The following is a 17,271-nucleotide window of genomic DNA, read 5'->3' on the forward strand; positions in this document are numbered from 1 at the left end:
CCCACTTCAGGCTTCAGCGTTTCACACAGCCAGAGAGAGAGAGAGAGAGATCCGCAGCACACGCCGACTGTGAGGAGAGGACGGAGGCAGCGCCTTGCACAAGCCTTCAGGAACCCGTTTACATTTTGTCAGGTTAAAACTCCAAACATCACGGTGTTTTTGTGGGATTTTATTTGATTGTGCGTCACAAAGTAGTGAACAGTCGCAAAAGGGAAAACATGTTTGCCTAATGAAAATCTGAAACATGCGACATTTGCCTTTTTACTCGGATACCCGTAAATAAAATCAAAACGTAACGGAGTCGCCTGATTAGTAACTGGTGTGTAATTTAATCTCAGTATAAATCCAGCCGTTCTGTGAAGATTTAAGGGGTTTGTAAGAAAAACATTGGTGAACAGACAAGACCAAGAAACGGGTTTTATGGCAGGTTTCTGACCAACATTGCAGGAAACTCCCAGGTGACAATAAAAACATTTGTAGATGTCTGGTCCAGGAATGCTTGCTTCAACGTGGGAAAATGGATCCACGTCAGAACGAAAAGGGAGGGAAGGTAAGCGGAACGAAATACTTGGAAGGACATTGTGCGATGAGAAAAGAGAATGATTTTACTGGTTTGTAGATGGAATTAGGAGTCATGGAGGAGTAAGCAGGGTCAAGAGGTGTAGGTCAGTGTGGGAACAGAGTTCTGATGAGGGGTAGATGGTGTACCATTTGGAGAGTGGACAGGTGATTCAATTCTATTAAATTTTATTTATATAGCGCCAATTGAAACATGTTGTCTCAAGGCACTTTTCAAAATCAATCAGATTATACAGATTGGTCAAAAAAAATTCCTATATAAGGGAACAAGTTGATTGCATCAAAGTCCCAACAAGCAGCATTCACTCCTGGAAAAGCGTAGAGCCACAGGGAGAGTCGTCTGAATTGTCCATGGCTTTGCAGCAATCCCTCATACTGCCTCATACTGAGCAAGCATGAAGCGACGATGGAAAGAAAAGCTCCCCTTTTAACGGGAAGGAAAAACCTCCAGCAGAACCAGGCTCAGTATGAACGGTCATCTGCCTCGACCGACTGGGGTTACAGAAGACAGAGCAGAGACACAACAAGAGAGACAAAAAAGCACAGAAGCTCACATTGATCCAGTAATCTGTTCTACATTAGATGGTAGTAGCGGATGATCTGTCTTCCCTGGATGATGTCACAGCTAACAGAACACCAGACCAGGTGTACCTACTATGAAGATAAAAGAGAGAGAGAGCAAAAAAAGTTAAAAGCTGAAATGATGACGAGCAATGCAAAACTGGAGAACAGTAGAACTCAGTAGAGTGAGAAAAATAGAAAAATAGACCCTGATGTCCTCCAGTAGCCTAAGCCTATAGCAGCATAACTATAGAGGTAGCTCAGGGTAACATAAGCCACTCTAACTATAAGCTTTGTCAAAAAGGAAAGTTTTAAGATTAGTCTTAAAAGTAGACAGGGTGTCTGCCTCACGGACCAAAACTGGGACCGCTGGGTGATGATTGGAATCCGAGAGATTACTACACAAGGAGGTTGGAGCCGTGGATCGAGGAAGCGCCTCTGAGAGGGAGATCCAGGGAAGAGAAGTCCCTTTTGCAGTTTGCCCTAAGTCTTATCTCTGTATGTAAAAGGCTAGATTTGTTGGAGAACTCAGGGAGACCATCCCTACAGTGAAACATGGCGGTGATAAAAAGCATCACATTGTGGGAATGTTTTTCTTACGCAATGACAAGAAAGCTGGTTAGGGTTGAAAGGAAGATGGACGGGGTAACTATAAATACAGGGCAATCCTGTGAGAAAGCCTGTTAGAGACTTAAAGATTTTGGATTGTATTAAAGCTTCTTCGTAGAAGTTTGGACCTAAATCCAACAGGGAATCTGTGGAAAATGGCATCTTTTCCATCTTTCTACTGTAACTCGTTCTAACAGACCAGAAACCCGATATTCAGGCTGGACACGGTGCTGTGTTTTAAAATGTTTATTGAAACAAACAAAGCCTTGGTGCAGGTGGGTAATGTCCATAGAGGAGCAGAAGACGTGTCAGCAGGTTGTTTGCAGCAGAAGATGATAGGCTGAGTGGGCTGGAGGCAGAAAAGGTGTCTGTAAAGAAAGGGGACTTTCTTTACAGACGGGCTTGGGTCATACACGGAAAAGGCAGAAGATGGCAGACAGAGCAAGAATCTTGGTCCAAAAACGCTCCAGGTCCTGTCCAGAATCAGAGAGTCAATGGGGTGTCCGAGTGAGGGCAAGGGGAAACAGGAAATTCCCAAAGAAAAAAAAAGTTACTGGGCCACAAACAGCCGACGCAAACTATGCAAGCTAAACAGCTACTGACTTTGAAGGTACGTTCACACAGAACGCGAACAAGGCGACTGGAGTGAATGATTTGCATGTTAAGCTGTTTTCAGGAGTGAATTATTACAAACTTGCCTTGTTATTGTGAACGTACCTTGAGGCTTCCGACAATCTGGCAGAGACATGCTGTAACCCCAGTCGGTCGAGGCAGATGACCGTTCATACTGAGCCCGGTTCTGCCGGAGGTTTTCCTTCCCGTTAATGGGGAGTTTTTCTTCCCACTGTCGCTTCATGCTTGCTCAGTATGAGGGATTGCATCAAAGCCATGTACAATGCAGACGACTCTCCCTGTGGCTCTACGGTTCCCCAGGAGTGAATGCTGCTTGTCGGGACTTTGATGCAATCAACTGGTTTCCTTATATAGGACATTTTTGACCAATCTGTATAATCTGACCCAATCTGTATAATATGATTGAACTTGATTTTGTAAAGTGCCTTGAGATGACATGTTTCATGATTTGGCGCTATATAAATAAAATTGAATTGAATTGAATTAAACGGCAGGTATAAGTAGGTAGAATCACAGGTGGAGTAAGTGCAGGTAACTGGGGGAGAGACAGGTGTGGCTGCTCACTCTGATTAGCTGGGTAGAGTGGAGCAGAGCAGAGAGAGGCAAACCTGGCCCAAAAAACAACAGATGACAGGGACCAACAGTAAAGACGGGGCTAAATCCATAACAACTGCATGTACTTGTGTCCATTTAAAGTGGAGCTCATGATGGGTTGGGAGTGTTCTTCCGTTTAAACATCCCACCTTAGCTTCTTATCTTGCCAGAAAGCGAAGCAAACCAACCCTGTAAGGAGAAGACAGAAGCAACACATACAGGTCTTGAGTTGCAGCCCAGACAAAAAGCTCTGAGAAGTTATTTTCCTAGGTTGTTATGAAGAATGTTCAAACAAAGGGCTTTTGGCAACCATGGCTATCTCCAGGTAAGCAGGTAGTGTCCACTTTGCTTTACTGTAAAAGCAAAGGATAACTTCAGAGTACCAAAGAAAGCCCAGAAGACAGTCTTGTCTTCATGAGACAAGACTGTCTCATGAAGATGATTCAGCTAAGGGCTAAGATTGGCACCACTGTTGAGCTTTCTCAGAAACGGCAGCCGGCAAGTCTGGGTGTCAAGAAGTGGAGCAAAGATGCCCCTTTAAGCCAGACTAACGTTCTACGTGAAGTACTGGGACTGAACTGCAGGGCTGGGGTAAAGGTATTTTCCCTGACAAATGCTTCGGACGTTTTGGGTCATCTGGGAGAAAAGCTGAATGGTACCCTGCGTCCAATCTCCTGCAGACAATTAAGCATCCTGAGACCATTCATGCCTCTGGTCAGGGAGAGTAGGCACGCTCAGAAATTGCCTAAAAACACTGCCAGAAAGAGAAGATGATATCAATCATCTCCCAACAGCAACTTTGCCAAATGGTTCAGGAGTGATTTGGCGATGCAGAATGCATATTTTCCAGCACGTTGAAGCGCATGGATACAAGCAGTTTAATAGTTAAAAAGTTTGGTGAAGATTCTCAGTCATCCAGGTCATGGTCATTCCAAAAAAAGTAAAAAACAAAGCAACTGGACTTGTTTTCCGTAGTTGAAGACGTTTCGCTTCTTCTCCAGGAAGCTTTCTCAATTCAAAAAGTCTGGAGTAATGTAAAGTAACAAGCTTTATACTTATATACTATAGTAATGTGGAGTACCAAGTATAAAGCTTGGTACTCCACATTACTCCAGACTTTTTGAATTGAAAACGCTTCCTGGAGAGGAAGCGAACATCTTCAACTACGGAAAACAAGTCCAGTTGCTTTGTTTTTTTTTTTTTACTTTTTTTTGGAATAGATTAAAAGTTTGAAATGTTATTCCAGTGTCAGCAAAACTTCCCAGATCCTAATACTAGCGATCGCCTATTGACACTTTCCGTGAACTGTTTTTCACAATCGAAGCTTTTGAAATTGATAGTTTGTTGTTAAACGTGCAACATAGAAGGAAAAACAGCATAAATCTGTAAGGAGGCAAATACTGAAATCTTTCACTGGTCACGTGTTCTGCAGCTTATTCATCCAGAAGATCGCAGAGCAGTTCCTCCAGATAGGTTGATCCAGAGTTGTTTTGCAGACATAATCCTATCCACAGTCAATTTGGTGTTAAGCAAACCCTACAGCTTCTCCTAATGCATAATACCCATAATCAGCTTTACATTACTCCCAAATGCTGAGGTATAGTTGGTTTATGCAGACTGTTGACACTTGAGGTTATTGTTGACACGTTTCGGATCCTTTCTTGCCATTTAACGTTGAAGGTCTGAAGTGCTGCTGTAAAAGAGCTCATCGTGTGTGCTATTACAGTCTCTACAGAAGCCACCATGGAGCTTTATTCAAGATTAGATCCCTCTATTTCAAGTAGATCCAGAGAGCAAACTTGAGTTTTAGGCTTGCTCGTTTCTCTTGCACCACTGCCAACCTCTTGACAGATTATCAACAGAGAAAACGTGGAAGTCACAGCTCCGTGGGCCGGATTTCCTGTGAAAACAGAACGACTCCGCTCCTGATTTCAGCTGGCCAACACAGTGATGATGAGATAAATAGAGACGTGACACTGCTCAGCTCTTTCAACATTGTGTAATCTGCAGCATATATGTGAGATTTGACCGTGAGCGCCCTCGAGGCTGCGCAGTATAATACCATCAGATACCTCAGTCCTGGCAAGGACAGTTCAGTGGTTCCAGATGTTACTATTCATCTCATGTCTCGCCACTTTACTGCTTCCACATTTCATCTGCTGGGTCACTCCAGGAAGGATTTAGACAAGTCGGTTATGCCTTCCTTTGCAGGCCACAGCAGTTTTTAGTGCTACTCACTGGAAGTTTTGATATAAATTAATTGTAAGGTGAAAACTAGGGTAATTAACTGCAATGTTACACTAATACTGTATATTTTCGATTATAAGGCGCACTTAAATTCCTTAAATTTTATTTAAAAAAATTATGGTGCGCCCTATATATGATTATCGTTGTGCTGACTGACCGATTTTATGTGGTACAGTGTGCTCAAAAATGTGAAAGTAAAATGTAAGATGTGTAAATATGACTGTTTAGCAACAAAGCCGCTCCACTCAATGGATATTTGGAGCATTACGATACACTGTGTCACCACAGATACATATACGTAGACGCGTCATAGGGCGCAGGTTCGCATGTCAACGTCACCGCCATATTGTATGTGGCAGAAAAAAGTTGAGTTCTGTTATTGTGAACGTGGATCAGTGAAGATGCCTCATTCCTGTGCTGCAATAAATACACACACACGCATATATATATATATATATATATATATATATATATATATATATATATATATATATATATATATATATATATATGTGTGTGTGTGTATTTATGTGTTATGAATATAAGGATCAATTTGTTAAATCTAAACATTGTGGTCTTCATTATTTCATAAAACCGTGTCACATGTGAACCTTTAGGAACAGACTTTTTGGGTGAGTATTAAAGAGGTAAAATTAATAATATGAGAAAAAAAAGTCCTAAAGTAAAAATAAACTAACAAACACAAAAGTGATAATGTTATGATAAAAACATCATGTTATGAGAATTAAGGGGGAACATTTCCAGAATAATCACAGTTTGCAGAATTATTTCACTCCTGGAGTAATAGGGCCAGGTTAGATTATTTTAATTATTTTTAGTCTTTAGGAGAATAAATTCATGAGAATGAAGCTAAAGGGATACGAAAATAAACTTGTAATATTACAAAAAAGAAATACTACGAATACAAAGTATATTCAGAGATTAAAGTCCCTCTGATACTGTTTAAGTGACTGAGTAACTGCAGATTTGCCACATTTAAGATGGCGGACGCTCTGACGCATCGCAGCATAGGCAGAACCCGCCCAATGACGCGTCTACTCTTATATTGTCTCCCTTTCAAGAGAGAGCTGTGTAAGTGGAGGGGCGGAGTGATTTTACACACTTGGGAAGAATATTTAATGCGCCTTATAATCCGGTATCAACAGAGCAGTTCAAGCACATTCATCTTTCGGCCTTTGGAGACTTTGTAGAAAAGAAGTGCAATGGAAAATGACAAGGAACTAGAAGCACTGGTGGATTCTAATTTTATTGGTTACTTACCTTGAAGTCAGAATTTGGAAAAGGTATTAAATCAACATCCATTTTCCAGTTTGAACCCCACAGGGATTTGCTAAATATTGTGCTAAGTTATCTGCAATTAGTGTAATTAATTAATTCAAGTTTATAACGTTAATTAATTTTCTGCATTTTGTCCTTTGAAACAAAATTTAGTGCTGACAAGTAGCTTTGTACTGTGGCCATCGCCATGTTTCACAAATGCAGCCATAATAGACTCTGAGCTGAGTGTTAGTGAGAAAACCTCCAACTTTTCCAATAGAAATTGGGACTTCAGAAGTTTTTTTTTTTCCCCACTTTGAGCTGAGAAAGTTCATCTTCTGAGTGAGAATTTAATGCATAAACAAATATCCTTGAACCAGTCATAAAGACAGAAATATCTTTTTTTATTTCCTTTTATAACATAATGTCAGGGTTCTCACCAGAGCATTTTAGCATAGTGGGTCATTATGCAGAAAGTTCTCAAAATTTAGCTGAAATTAGAAATCAGGCGGTGCTAAGCTAACAGTAAAACATGGATGTTTTAGAGAAACCTACCAGCCACCCCCCCAACCCCACCCACCCACGCTGACAAAATATGACAAATTCACAAAGTCCAAGTCCCCTAATCCTAGCTATATACTTTTAAGTGCAATTAATAATTAAGTTTAGGACTTGGGATTTGACTTGGGACGTCTTGACCAATGGGTAGCCTCTGTACGTGAATGGAAAGCCTTAATGCTGACTCGCAAAACAATTTGCTTCAAACTCTGATTGTTATAGACTGATCAAAAGACGCTTGCAGTATATTGGTAAGATCTGTTATAAAAATAAATATATTTGAACATAAATTTCCCCCAAATAAATTTGGGCCTCAAAAAAAAAAGAATTTATTAGCACACATACTGATGACAAACATGGGTACATCTTTTCATGAATATGGGTAAGATGAAGAAAATAGAAAAACACAGTCAATCCCCCCCATGTAAAGCTGGATTAAAACAGTCTTATTAGAGTTTTTCGCACCAGTACTCTGACGTTTCAGTGAGTGAGGGCACGTCGATGTGGAAGATCTCAGGAGGTGTCTCAGGAGGACTGTTGACTCCTGAGTCGGTGTCAAGGTTGGACCGGTTCAGCTCTTCCGCCCACTGCTTGGCCTCAGGTCTCTGGGCGGCAGGCAACGCAGCTTGGGGAGGGTTCTCCGTTCTGGGTTTGATGTTTTTAAAGTGTTGCAAATGCACCACCTCCTTGCTCTCCACCGTGCACGGAAACAGCAAGGAGACCTCCTTGCGGAATCTGGAGCTCATACCGAAGTAAATGAACGGGTTGTAGAAGCTGGCAGATTTGGAGAAGAGGCGGGTCACGATGCTGGTGGTGCTCGGCACGTGGAAGCCCCAGGCCGACCACATGGAGACCACCGCGTACGGGGACCACGCCATGATGAAAGCAGTGCAGATCACAATGGAAATCTAGTGGGAGACATAAAGAGATAACCGTGGGATCTCATTAGGTTCTGCAAACCAACGTTTCACGATTCCACTTCGGACCTACCCTCGTGACGTCTCTTTCCATCTTCCTTTGTCGCGCAGAGAGAAAACCATCAGCGGACATTGTATTTGTGCTTTTCACAGTTTTTATAATAGATACGTAGGAGAAGAACATTATCATCACGGGGATGAAAAAGCAGAAAATGAGGATGGAAATGATGTAGGACTTGTAGATGGTGGAATAATTGGCTTTGGACCAGTCCACCTCACAGGTGCCATAACCCCGATCTGCAAAACACAAGATGCAGACAGTGAAGGGATGGTTTGGTAATTATAATAGATTAACTTAAATTCCTTAATCCTAATTATGGATTTTGGCATTTTGTGCTTTCCAGTTTTGGATGCATCCATTTCTTCCTATTGTAGGAATGTTTTTTTTTTTCTGGCTTTGATCATTAAAATATTTTTTCGACAAACTACTCATAGTCCACAGTAAGGAACTGTGGTTATGTCCCCAATTAACAGTATCTACTAGTCGGAGGTCAATCATAGCGCTTGGTTTGATCAGCGGTCATCATTTGTCATATTTCATACAAGATGTTTCAAGCAGTAAAGAATAAAGAAATAAAGAAAAGGAGAAAGTTAAGCAGTGAAATAAAAGTATAGGTAAGATGTAAGCATATTATTTAATTTTTTTCCTTAAATTACCTAATTGCCAAGAAAAACCAAAAAGAAATGGTTAAGCACATAGATGCGCTGTGTTTTTTTAGGGGGGAGGAAGTAGGGGCAAACTGACCCTGAGCAGAAACAGACCTGTATAGCTGCCCCATCCCAGCAGCGGAGCGATGGACCAGAACAACGCTCCGGTCCAAATGAGGATTAGTGATATTGCAATGGTGTTGATGCTGATGCAGTGTGCTGCAAAAAATACACAGAAAAGAAAAGGCAACATCAAAACAACAGAGAGCAGATTATGAGCCTGATTGGGGGGGTTTGACGGTTTAAAAGGTTAAATGTTGGGATATTGGCAAGCGCAGAACAAAAACAGTGAGCGGCTTTGAAGGAAGGAAAATTCTTGTCTCTTGTTATGAATGTCAGCACTCTCGTTGACATTTGTTGAACAATGAATGCCTTTCTTATATTGACAGCCTTTGACAAACGTTTTCATCTGAAAAGGTCCTCTGTTGGAAAGATTGTACACACATTTTCCCTTTAGAGGAAACGGAAAAAAGGCCAGTTCCTTCTTTGCAGCTATAACATTTACTTCACACAACACAAACTTTTCATGAGAGAACAACACAAATCTGCGCATAAACGTGAATTGGACGTTAGGTTCTACATGGTGTTTAAAAGATTTAGCAAACCAAGATATGAAAAGTGGGTAATTTATACTCTCCTCCTTTAATGCAATCAGAGCTGGAGGTGTTTTTCCGGCATGTCTCTAACAGCGACAGACATGTAGACTTTTATTGTCAGTTCTTTTCAGAAAAATAGCTCCAGCTCCGACTCGGATAGAGAGAATATCTGAACATTAAAGCAGCACTAAGTAATTTTCAAGAGGCGATCAACCCCAGATTGCTTCCCGGGCGCCGCACATGGCAACCCACTGCTCTCCAAGGGTGATGGGTTAAAAGCAGAGAACAAATTTCGTTGTAATGTATGTTTCAATGACAATAAAGATGATATTACTATTACAATTACAGGACCTGTTGAAAATAGCACTGTTGTAAACACTGAAAGCGTGGCCTGCACCACACAGCTGCAGCTCACCGTCACTCTCAGAGCACCTGGAAGACGCATATCACACAAAAATGTCCGAAGAGGTCGGTACTTACAGGTCTAATAACAACATTGCCAGGTCTGCATCAGTTTTTGTTTGTGGTTTTGCCACTCTTTTGTAGGCTTTGTCCCGATCCCATTCACGTATTCTTTTTTTTTTTTCTTCCTTTTTTTCCCTCTTTTTTCCCCCTTTTTTCCCCCTTTTTTTTCTTTTTTTTTCCTTTTTTTTCTTCCTTTTTTTTCTTTTTTTTCCCTTTTTTTCCCTTTTTTCCCCCATTCACGTATTCTCTTCATTCCCTTTCCTTTCTGGATAAATGTTTTCTCTGCCCTTGTCTCATAAACACTTAGATTACCATCATATGGACTTAGAAGAGGATATATTAAGGTAAATGTATTACTTAGACTTGAAAGCATTCCCACAGATTCCCAGTCACATTAAAAACCAAATTTTGACCAAACTTCCTCATTGGTCTTCAGCTACCTCTAAAAGGTTTTCTTCCAGCATTGCACTGTATTAAGCTCCATCCATCCGACAATTAACTGATCAGCTTCCTTGTCTCTCCTTAAAACGGCATCCCCACAGCATAATGCCACCTCCACTGTGTTTGACTGTGGGAATTGTGTGTTTCTCACGCCGCACAGGGTTTTTCATGAATCCGTTGAGGTCTCATTTGACCAGGGCACCTTCTTCCCAATGTTTATGGCAAACAGGAATTTTCATGGGTTTCTCTTAAAAATGTTGTTCTCGGTGTCATTCTTACATGCCAGATTTGTGGCATAAAAGACCAATGCCATCTTTCTCCCGAGTTAAGCATTTCTGGAACTCCTTCAGAGTTACTATGGGCTTCTTGGCTGCTTGTCCAATTTATACCCTCATTACCTGTCCTGTAATGTAATGTCCTGTTTAGGTGGACAGCTAAAATCTTTTTTTTTCTGGATAATTGATTGTACTGTGCTCTATTCACTGCTTTGTGTTGGCCATTCATGTAAAATCCAAATGATATAGACGTTTCTGGTTGTGTTGTAGCAAAATGTAGAAAGGTTCAATGGTTGTAAATGCTTTTTGCATAACAGTGTATGTGCAGGATCTCAAACAGAGCCATTGTAGCTTTTACATCAACTCACCTCACAGACCCAGTGGTTAATTTGCACCTTAGGTTGTTTAAATTGCTTTATTGTGCTCTAAATAGGTTTTTTTTTCACTGACTTGCTGTATGGCACAAAATGCAACCGGTGATATCCCACACTCACCACTAATGGGTACAGTTTACAGTCACAGTGTTTTAAAAGCAACCACCAGCTTAGTAAAATCAGATACAGTTTTCAACCTCATTTCCATCCAATTAGTCTCAAAAATAGAACATGTCACCTCAAATTGTCTTAATAACATGGTGTAGAAGTATAAATGGAAGCACTATGGAAACGAATGGTAGCTATTTTCCCAGCTGAAAACAGAAACACACTTTTCTGTCAGATAAGGTATGTGGAATGTGAAGGAGGGCAGCCATGCTGGTACGAAGCCTTCTTTGTGTTTACACACTCGCCCTCTGAGAAGTTTGTCCTGACCTTTTTGCGGGTGGCATCCCTTGATGTATCTGGTCACACTGATAACCGTCAAGGTGTTGATGCTCACAAGGCCGAAGAGCAGCGTGAGGAAGCCGTCCACCTGGAAGAAGACATGGAGTTAATTAATTATATCGCATCTTCTTCAGATTAAAGATGGAGCCAATCCAATCCTTTTCAAACTTTAACTCATCCTTTGATCAGATATTAGGTTGAGGCCACTGCTTCAGACTCCTTGGTCTAGTGTTACTATAGGTCATGATTTAGTTGATTTTACTTTGGATTGCAGGTAATATTGCTAAGAATATAGACTAATTTTAGACTTTTATGCAACCTTTAGTCACCATGCAGTGTGTTTCAGGTTTTATATCTTGGTTGTTTTTTGAAACTGTGTTTTTGTTTGTGTGTGTGTGTGTGTGTGTGTGTGTTGCTGTCTGTCTTTGGCAAGATATTTTGCTAAAGAGATCCTTGATCTCAGTGAGTTCTTTTCTGGTTAGATAAAAGTTAATAAGACAAAAAAAGTTAAACTTACAGCCAAAAAATCTCCAGGACACATGAATGATAATGTTTTATCATTATTTATTTAATGCAAACAAACATTTCTTATCAATAATTAATGGATGTGTCTACCAAAAAACTCAGTTTAAATGTATGAGGAACTTGGTCTGGATGCCAAATGTCAGTGAACGTATATGAATGGAGTTTAGCAGTGCTAACTGCGCTAATACCCCTAATCGCAGGTAAAAGTTGTTACAACTATGTTTGAAAATGTCACCATCTTACGGTAGTAAATTCATATAGTTTTTTGGTGTTTCCAAAAAATTCCGGCCAGGACGGAGAATTCAGTTTCACCTTCACGAAGGGAGAGGAGGTGTGCCCGCCGCATCTGCGGGCCGCGGCTCTGACTCTGACTCTCCCCCATTCAGGCTCGTTTTATTAATTTTAAAGGATGATTTCACAGAGTCAAACAAGCAAATGACGTACATAGTATCAGTTTCTACTCCCTAACAGCTACCTTTACCTTTTATGGATTTGTTTTTCTCTTCCGTTGAAACCTTCTCTTCTGCTAATTGCTGACCTGGCCTTGAGACTCTCTCTTCTGCTACCTTGCTCAGCAACAGTGCATCTTACCCTAATCTATTCACATCCTATTCCTCTGACCAGTTGTGTGTGGCCTTGAAGCATATTAAAGCATATAAAAGCATTTAAAAGTATATTGAACCTTCATAAAAGTGTATGAAAACGGATTAAAGTTAATACATTCCACACTACTCATAAATTAACCAAAGCTAGCTATGCTAACAGCCATGGAAAGTTGCGACTAACATTTTTTTTTTTTAAATGTCCCCATCAAATATTCAAAATGACAAAAACTCCTACTTTCCCGACGAGTTTGGTTTATTATTTGGTTATTACACTTTCTCAGCTCATTAATTAGCTGCAGTTAGCAATGCTAACTGGACTAAAGGTGCAAATCGCTTATAGATGTTGTTAAAAGCAATTTTAAAAAATTTCAAATTTTTTTTTCTTAACTTTGTTCCACTGAAATAATAACTAAAACTAAATCCCTACCTTCTTCAGATGTTTGGTATTACTCGTCTCAGTCTCTCACAAATGGGCTACGGTGTATCGAGGCCTCAGTTCAGAAATGATTTACAACATGGCAGGAGAGCTTGTTAAATTTATATTGGAAATTTCTGTTCAATAAAGCAACTGTTCAGACCTTTTTATGAAAAGGTGTTATTTGGGTTACTTGGGTGAGTTTAATGACCAGGAAGAAACATTCCTCATATTCTTTTGACCTACAATGATAACCTCCTTTGATTACTTAAAGAAGCACAAAAAAGCCATCTTTAGTAAATCAACTTTATCTTATCTTATTACTTCATCACTCATACAAGTAGCTTTTAATTTTTTTTAACATATTTTAACTTTCTTGTTAAGTCGTTGTACATCTCTCTCAACTTAGAGGTGCAAGTTGTTTAACTAAAGAACAGAAAACGCTAATTGAAATGGATAGATTATGATGTATGATGTGATTATGATTAAGATGTAGGATTATTGTGATGTATTAGAATAAGCAGAATTCATTCACACACCCCATCCCCACCCCAATAGTGTCATATGTTTTTGCTGATGTAAGTTTGGGGCTATCCTTCGTTTCAGGCTGATTATCTTGGAATCACAAGCCTTCTTAAAAGGTATTATGTTACGGTGTTTCGGTTCGGCTCCAAGTGTGCGACACCCGGCACCCTGCTGGGTCACTTCCAGGTGGCACGCCTCACTTCAGCTCTTTTGCTGATTACTTTCTTGATCTTCCTTTGTCTTAATCCAATTATCAGCAGTCATTACATTTTTACAATCATATTTTGGTTCCTGGCTTTCAGACCATTGTGATTTCAATAACAAAAATGTCTCTTGGGCAATTTTAATTTTTATAAGTAGAATCGGATGAGAAATAATGGGTGAATATAAGTTTTTTTTTACTCGTGTCTGTCTCTATGAACTACGGGTAAGCTTAACGGTAAACTAAGCAATGTCCTGAGGTGTGACACACGGATCTGGCTTGGCTTTCTTCTTGTCACATCGTGCTTCGTACAGTAATCTGCTTCTCAGACCCCCCCCCCCTCAGGGGAAGGTAAAATAACAGTGGCTTGCTACAGCTTTTCAACACCTTGTTTTTGTATGATTTTTCGGGGAGTTTTCTCTAACGTTCCTGCATCGCTTTCACCAGACTTTGCCTTGAGCAAAAAAAAAAATAGCCAGCTTGAATTCCAACCGAAAGAATGACAACAATTTAATTTTGAGCTGTGGCTGTGAGGGGATAAGAACCGCATGGATGAATGGTGCACTTCACATCTCACACAGAAACCTGTTTTAATATTAAATATCAAAGTTACTAATTGTTCTCCGTTTGGTTAGTGACTTGCTACTGGAAGAGTTTTGCCCATTTAAAGGTCTCCTCTGTGCTAATCTTATTACAGATTTAACCTCTAGCCTACATGGCTATTACCAAAATCCCTTGCATATACTCGAGCACCCAGTCACACGCATGCTCTGTTCACAGTAAAACCTCTGCTGTTTTGTAATGTAATGGATTAATTGTGGATTTCTCAGTGATAGAAAAATGTACACAGTGTTGGCTGCAGCTCAGAACACTGTACAACAACATTTCTGAGGTCTTTAGTTGTAATTAAAGCTTTATTTTGTTGCACAGCTCTAGGTTTAATTGAAAAAGTCCTGGATACAGGGAACATCTTGGATTATTTTGGCTTTTTGTCGTCACATTTCTTTTACCTGGCATGTCCAGATCCATGTGATTAGGTACCCGTCATCTTTCAGGATGTTGAATATCTCCAGAATTCCTCGAGAGTAGCCAAACACTGAGATGCTGGCATCAGAGATGGCGAGGTTTAAGGTGAAGAAATCTGTTGGTTGGAGTAAGGCCCGCTGGCGGTACAGGACAAATATCACCAGACTGTTGCCAAACCATGATAGCCATCCTGCAAAGACAAAAATAAGCAACTTCTTCTGGACAAGCTTACAATTGAGTCTCATAGAGCAGGCAAAACTAGGTTAGTGGAATATGCAAATATTGATTATGCAACATATTGCTAAATGACTGATCAGCAGAAAATTTGCACATTATAATGTAAGACAGAATCAGCTGTTTGTACAATAAATGACAGAATAACAACCTGCAGCAGGGTTAGCAATTCAATTTTAATAATTCATACACCATAAAATACATTTGTGTATGTCAATTTTTCCTAAAGCTTTTTTGTTCTATGATATTATAAAGTCCGAAGGTATTATCCTGTTGTACACAAACATGATAGATCAGACCGTTCACATACAAAAACTACTTTAATCCAAGGCCCAACTCAGTGTTTTTGCTGGATGTTAAGATTAAGCCACACTAACTTATTGATTCACACAGCGTGTGCCTGAATCTCAAAAAATAAATAAATTTGTTTTTAGCAACTCAACAAATGCCGTCCCAAAAGAAATTATCTGTCAATATATAATATCAAAAAAATTGTTTACATTATTTTGACTTTAGTAATTTAGGGATGCATAAAGCTTCTTAAAAATTCATGATTAGTCATAACAATAAAAATTGGTTAGCGTTAATGTCACCTTATGCTTTAATGCTGCAGAGTGTGGGAAAACGCTTCAACTAGGAGATCAATTATATTTACAGTGATAGAAAGTTGACATATTTGATCTTTTGCTTGTTGAATGAATGCGGTTTTACGAAAATAACAGAATCCCTTTTTATTATTGGCTGTCTAACGTGACGTATCTCCTTCGCCATCCCGAGACTCCTTCTGATTGGCTGCAACACGTCGTCATGACTCCAGCCCCAGGAAGCTATGAAGTTCGGAAACTCCAGGCACAACCAGTAAACCCAGCGAAAAAAAGTCCTGCCCATCCTGATCAGACCAAGAACTCGTCACCCTCTCCAGAGTCGGTTGCAATGAATGTTTTGTTCGCCACATATGCTTCACGCTGTCCTCTTTTGTCAGAATGAAGTTCCTACAAAGATTTTTTATTTAGTTTTCCTCTACACCCGGGACACGTCCATTGACCCTCACCCTTGACCTTTCTAAATGTGTGCTAGGAGTCTAAGTGTAATGTTAAATATGAAATATTTAACATTTAAATATAGTTAAATATGAAGGAAGGAAAATGGATTTGAGTGTCAGATCATGTTTCTTGGCTTAGTCCTGAGTTTTAGAGCAAGAACAACTTATGAAGATCATTTGTATCTGTAATGTAACCATTTTGGCTGCCAAAAGCTTTCAACAGTAGCCTTGCTTTTTGGAGGAAACATGAATGCTTGGAGAATAGCGACCCATCGCTGAGATAAGACGGTCTCGGACTTACCCAGCACTAGCAGGTAGACTCCAACGATGGTTTCTCCTTGTTCAGAGAGAGGTGGGTCCGTGTGCAGAGTGCTGAGGTTATTGTTCCTCCACGGGATATTCACCACCTTCAGCGGAAAACCCTTCAGCGTTATTTCCATGGCCTGAGCTTTGACGCCTCGGCATGAATCCTTTCTGCCGACGGCCCTGCTCTCCACCGCTCTCTGTAGAAACCGTCGTCTTACGCCAGTGGGATGACTGGTCAGTTGGTTTTAAATCCAGCTTAGACGCAGTCCCTAATACCTGACTGCTCCCATGTTCCAGCGTCTGCACTGGTAATCCTATCTATTTCTTACAACTAAGAAGATAGGGATTTCGGGTGGAAATCCTTGTCAATGGCAATGCATCCAGTGAGGCTAATACAGGCATTTCATTAAGTTTTAATTAGGTTAAGTACCAGGATTAATTAGACATTGACATTGAAGCCTCAACCTTTCTTTGCTCCATCTGCTGTTTTAGTATATTAATGATTTTCTTTTTCATTTTTTCATTATCATTTGAAGAATTAATCCCCCCAGCAATGCATTGTATCCAAATTTTTATCATTTGCTTTATTTTATTTTCAAAATATATTGATACTGTTAAGCTTGATCCTAAACTCTTGGTCTGTATAATACATTTTAAATCATTGATATGATATCCCGACTTTAAAAAAGATAAATTATAAATGTACATTATTTACTGCAAAAAGAGTTTTCAATAGATGGGCTATCATTGCAAATTAAATGAGGTTGAGTGCCTGGATGCATTACCTTGACCGACCCTCATATCAGGCGTGTCCAAAGTGAAATTAACGTTAATTTAATTTGACCCACCAGCACTGGCATTTCAGAGCGAGATTTTGACCGACAAGTTAAAATCTTGTTTGTGTTTGTTTTTTATTTTTCTGTTCTAATTGTAAATAGGAGCACAAAATAAAGAGTAGGAAACCCATATCCAGTCCTTGTTGCTAAACATAGACTAATGTTTTTCTAGACCAACAATGTAAAAAAACAATTGACCCCCAAAAATGAGAA

At 39.9% G+C, this 17,271-nt stretch overlaps 1 protein-coding gene across 1 annotated transcript; it reads right to left on the reverse strand.

Moving 5' to 3' along the window:
• Positions 1–7,349: 7,349 nt before the first annotated feature.
• LOC105934714 (visual pigment-like receptor peropsin) lies at positions 7,350–16,557 on the reverse strand. Its single transcript, XM_012874831.3, has 6 exons — positions 16,218–16,557; positions 14,625–14,830; positions 11,331–11,430; positions 8,799–8,903; positions 8,050–8,273; positions 7,350–7,967 (listed from the first exon to the last, which is right to left on the reverse strand). Exons 1-6 carry the CDS (start codon positions 16,354–16,356, stop codon positions 7,509–7,511), a joined length of 1,233 nt encoding a protein of 410 aa, XP_012730285.2. The 5' UTR covers positions 16,357–16,557; the 3' UTR covers positions 7,350–7,508.
• Positions 16,558–17,271: the final 714 nt, after the last annotated feature.

Source organism: Fundulus heteroclitus, chromosome 22 (genome assembly GCF_011125445.2).
Source record: "Fundulus heteroclitus isolate FHET01 chromosome 22, MU-UCD_Fhet_4.1, whole genome shotgun sequence".
Lineage (NCBI taxonomy): Eukaryota > Metazoa > Chordata > Actinopteri > Cyprinodontiformes > Fundulidae > Fundulus > Fundulus heteroclitus.

Bases quoted from the DNA above. Each gene is read 5' to 3' on its own strand.
- LOC105934714 (XM_012874831.3), bottom strand. From the start codon at position 16,356: ATGGAAATAACGCTGAAGGGTTTTCCGCTGAAGGTGGTGAATATCCCG. The intron at 14,831-16,217 runs GTAAGTCCGAGA...TTGTCTTTGCAG, and splicing joins AGTCTACCTGCTAGTGCTGG to GATGGCTATCATGGTTTGGC. The intron at 8,274-8,798 runs GTCTGTTTCTGC...TGTGTTTTGCAG, and splicing joins GGGATGGGGCAGCTATACAG to ATCGGGGTTATGGCACCTGT.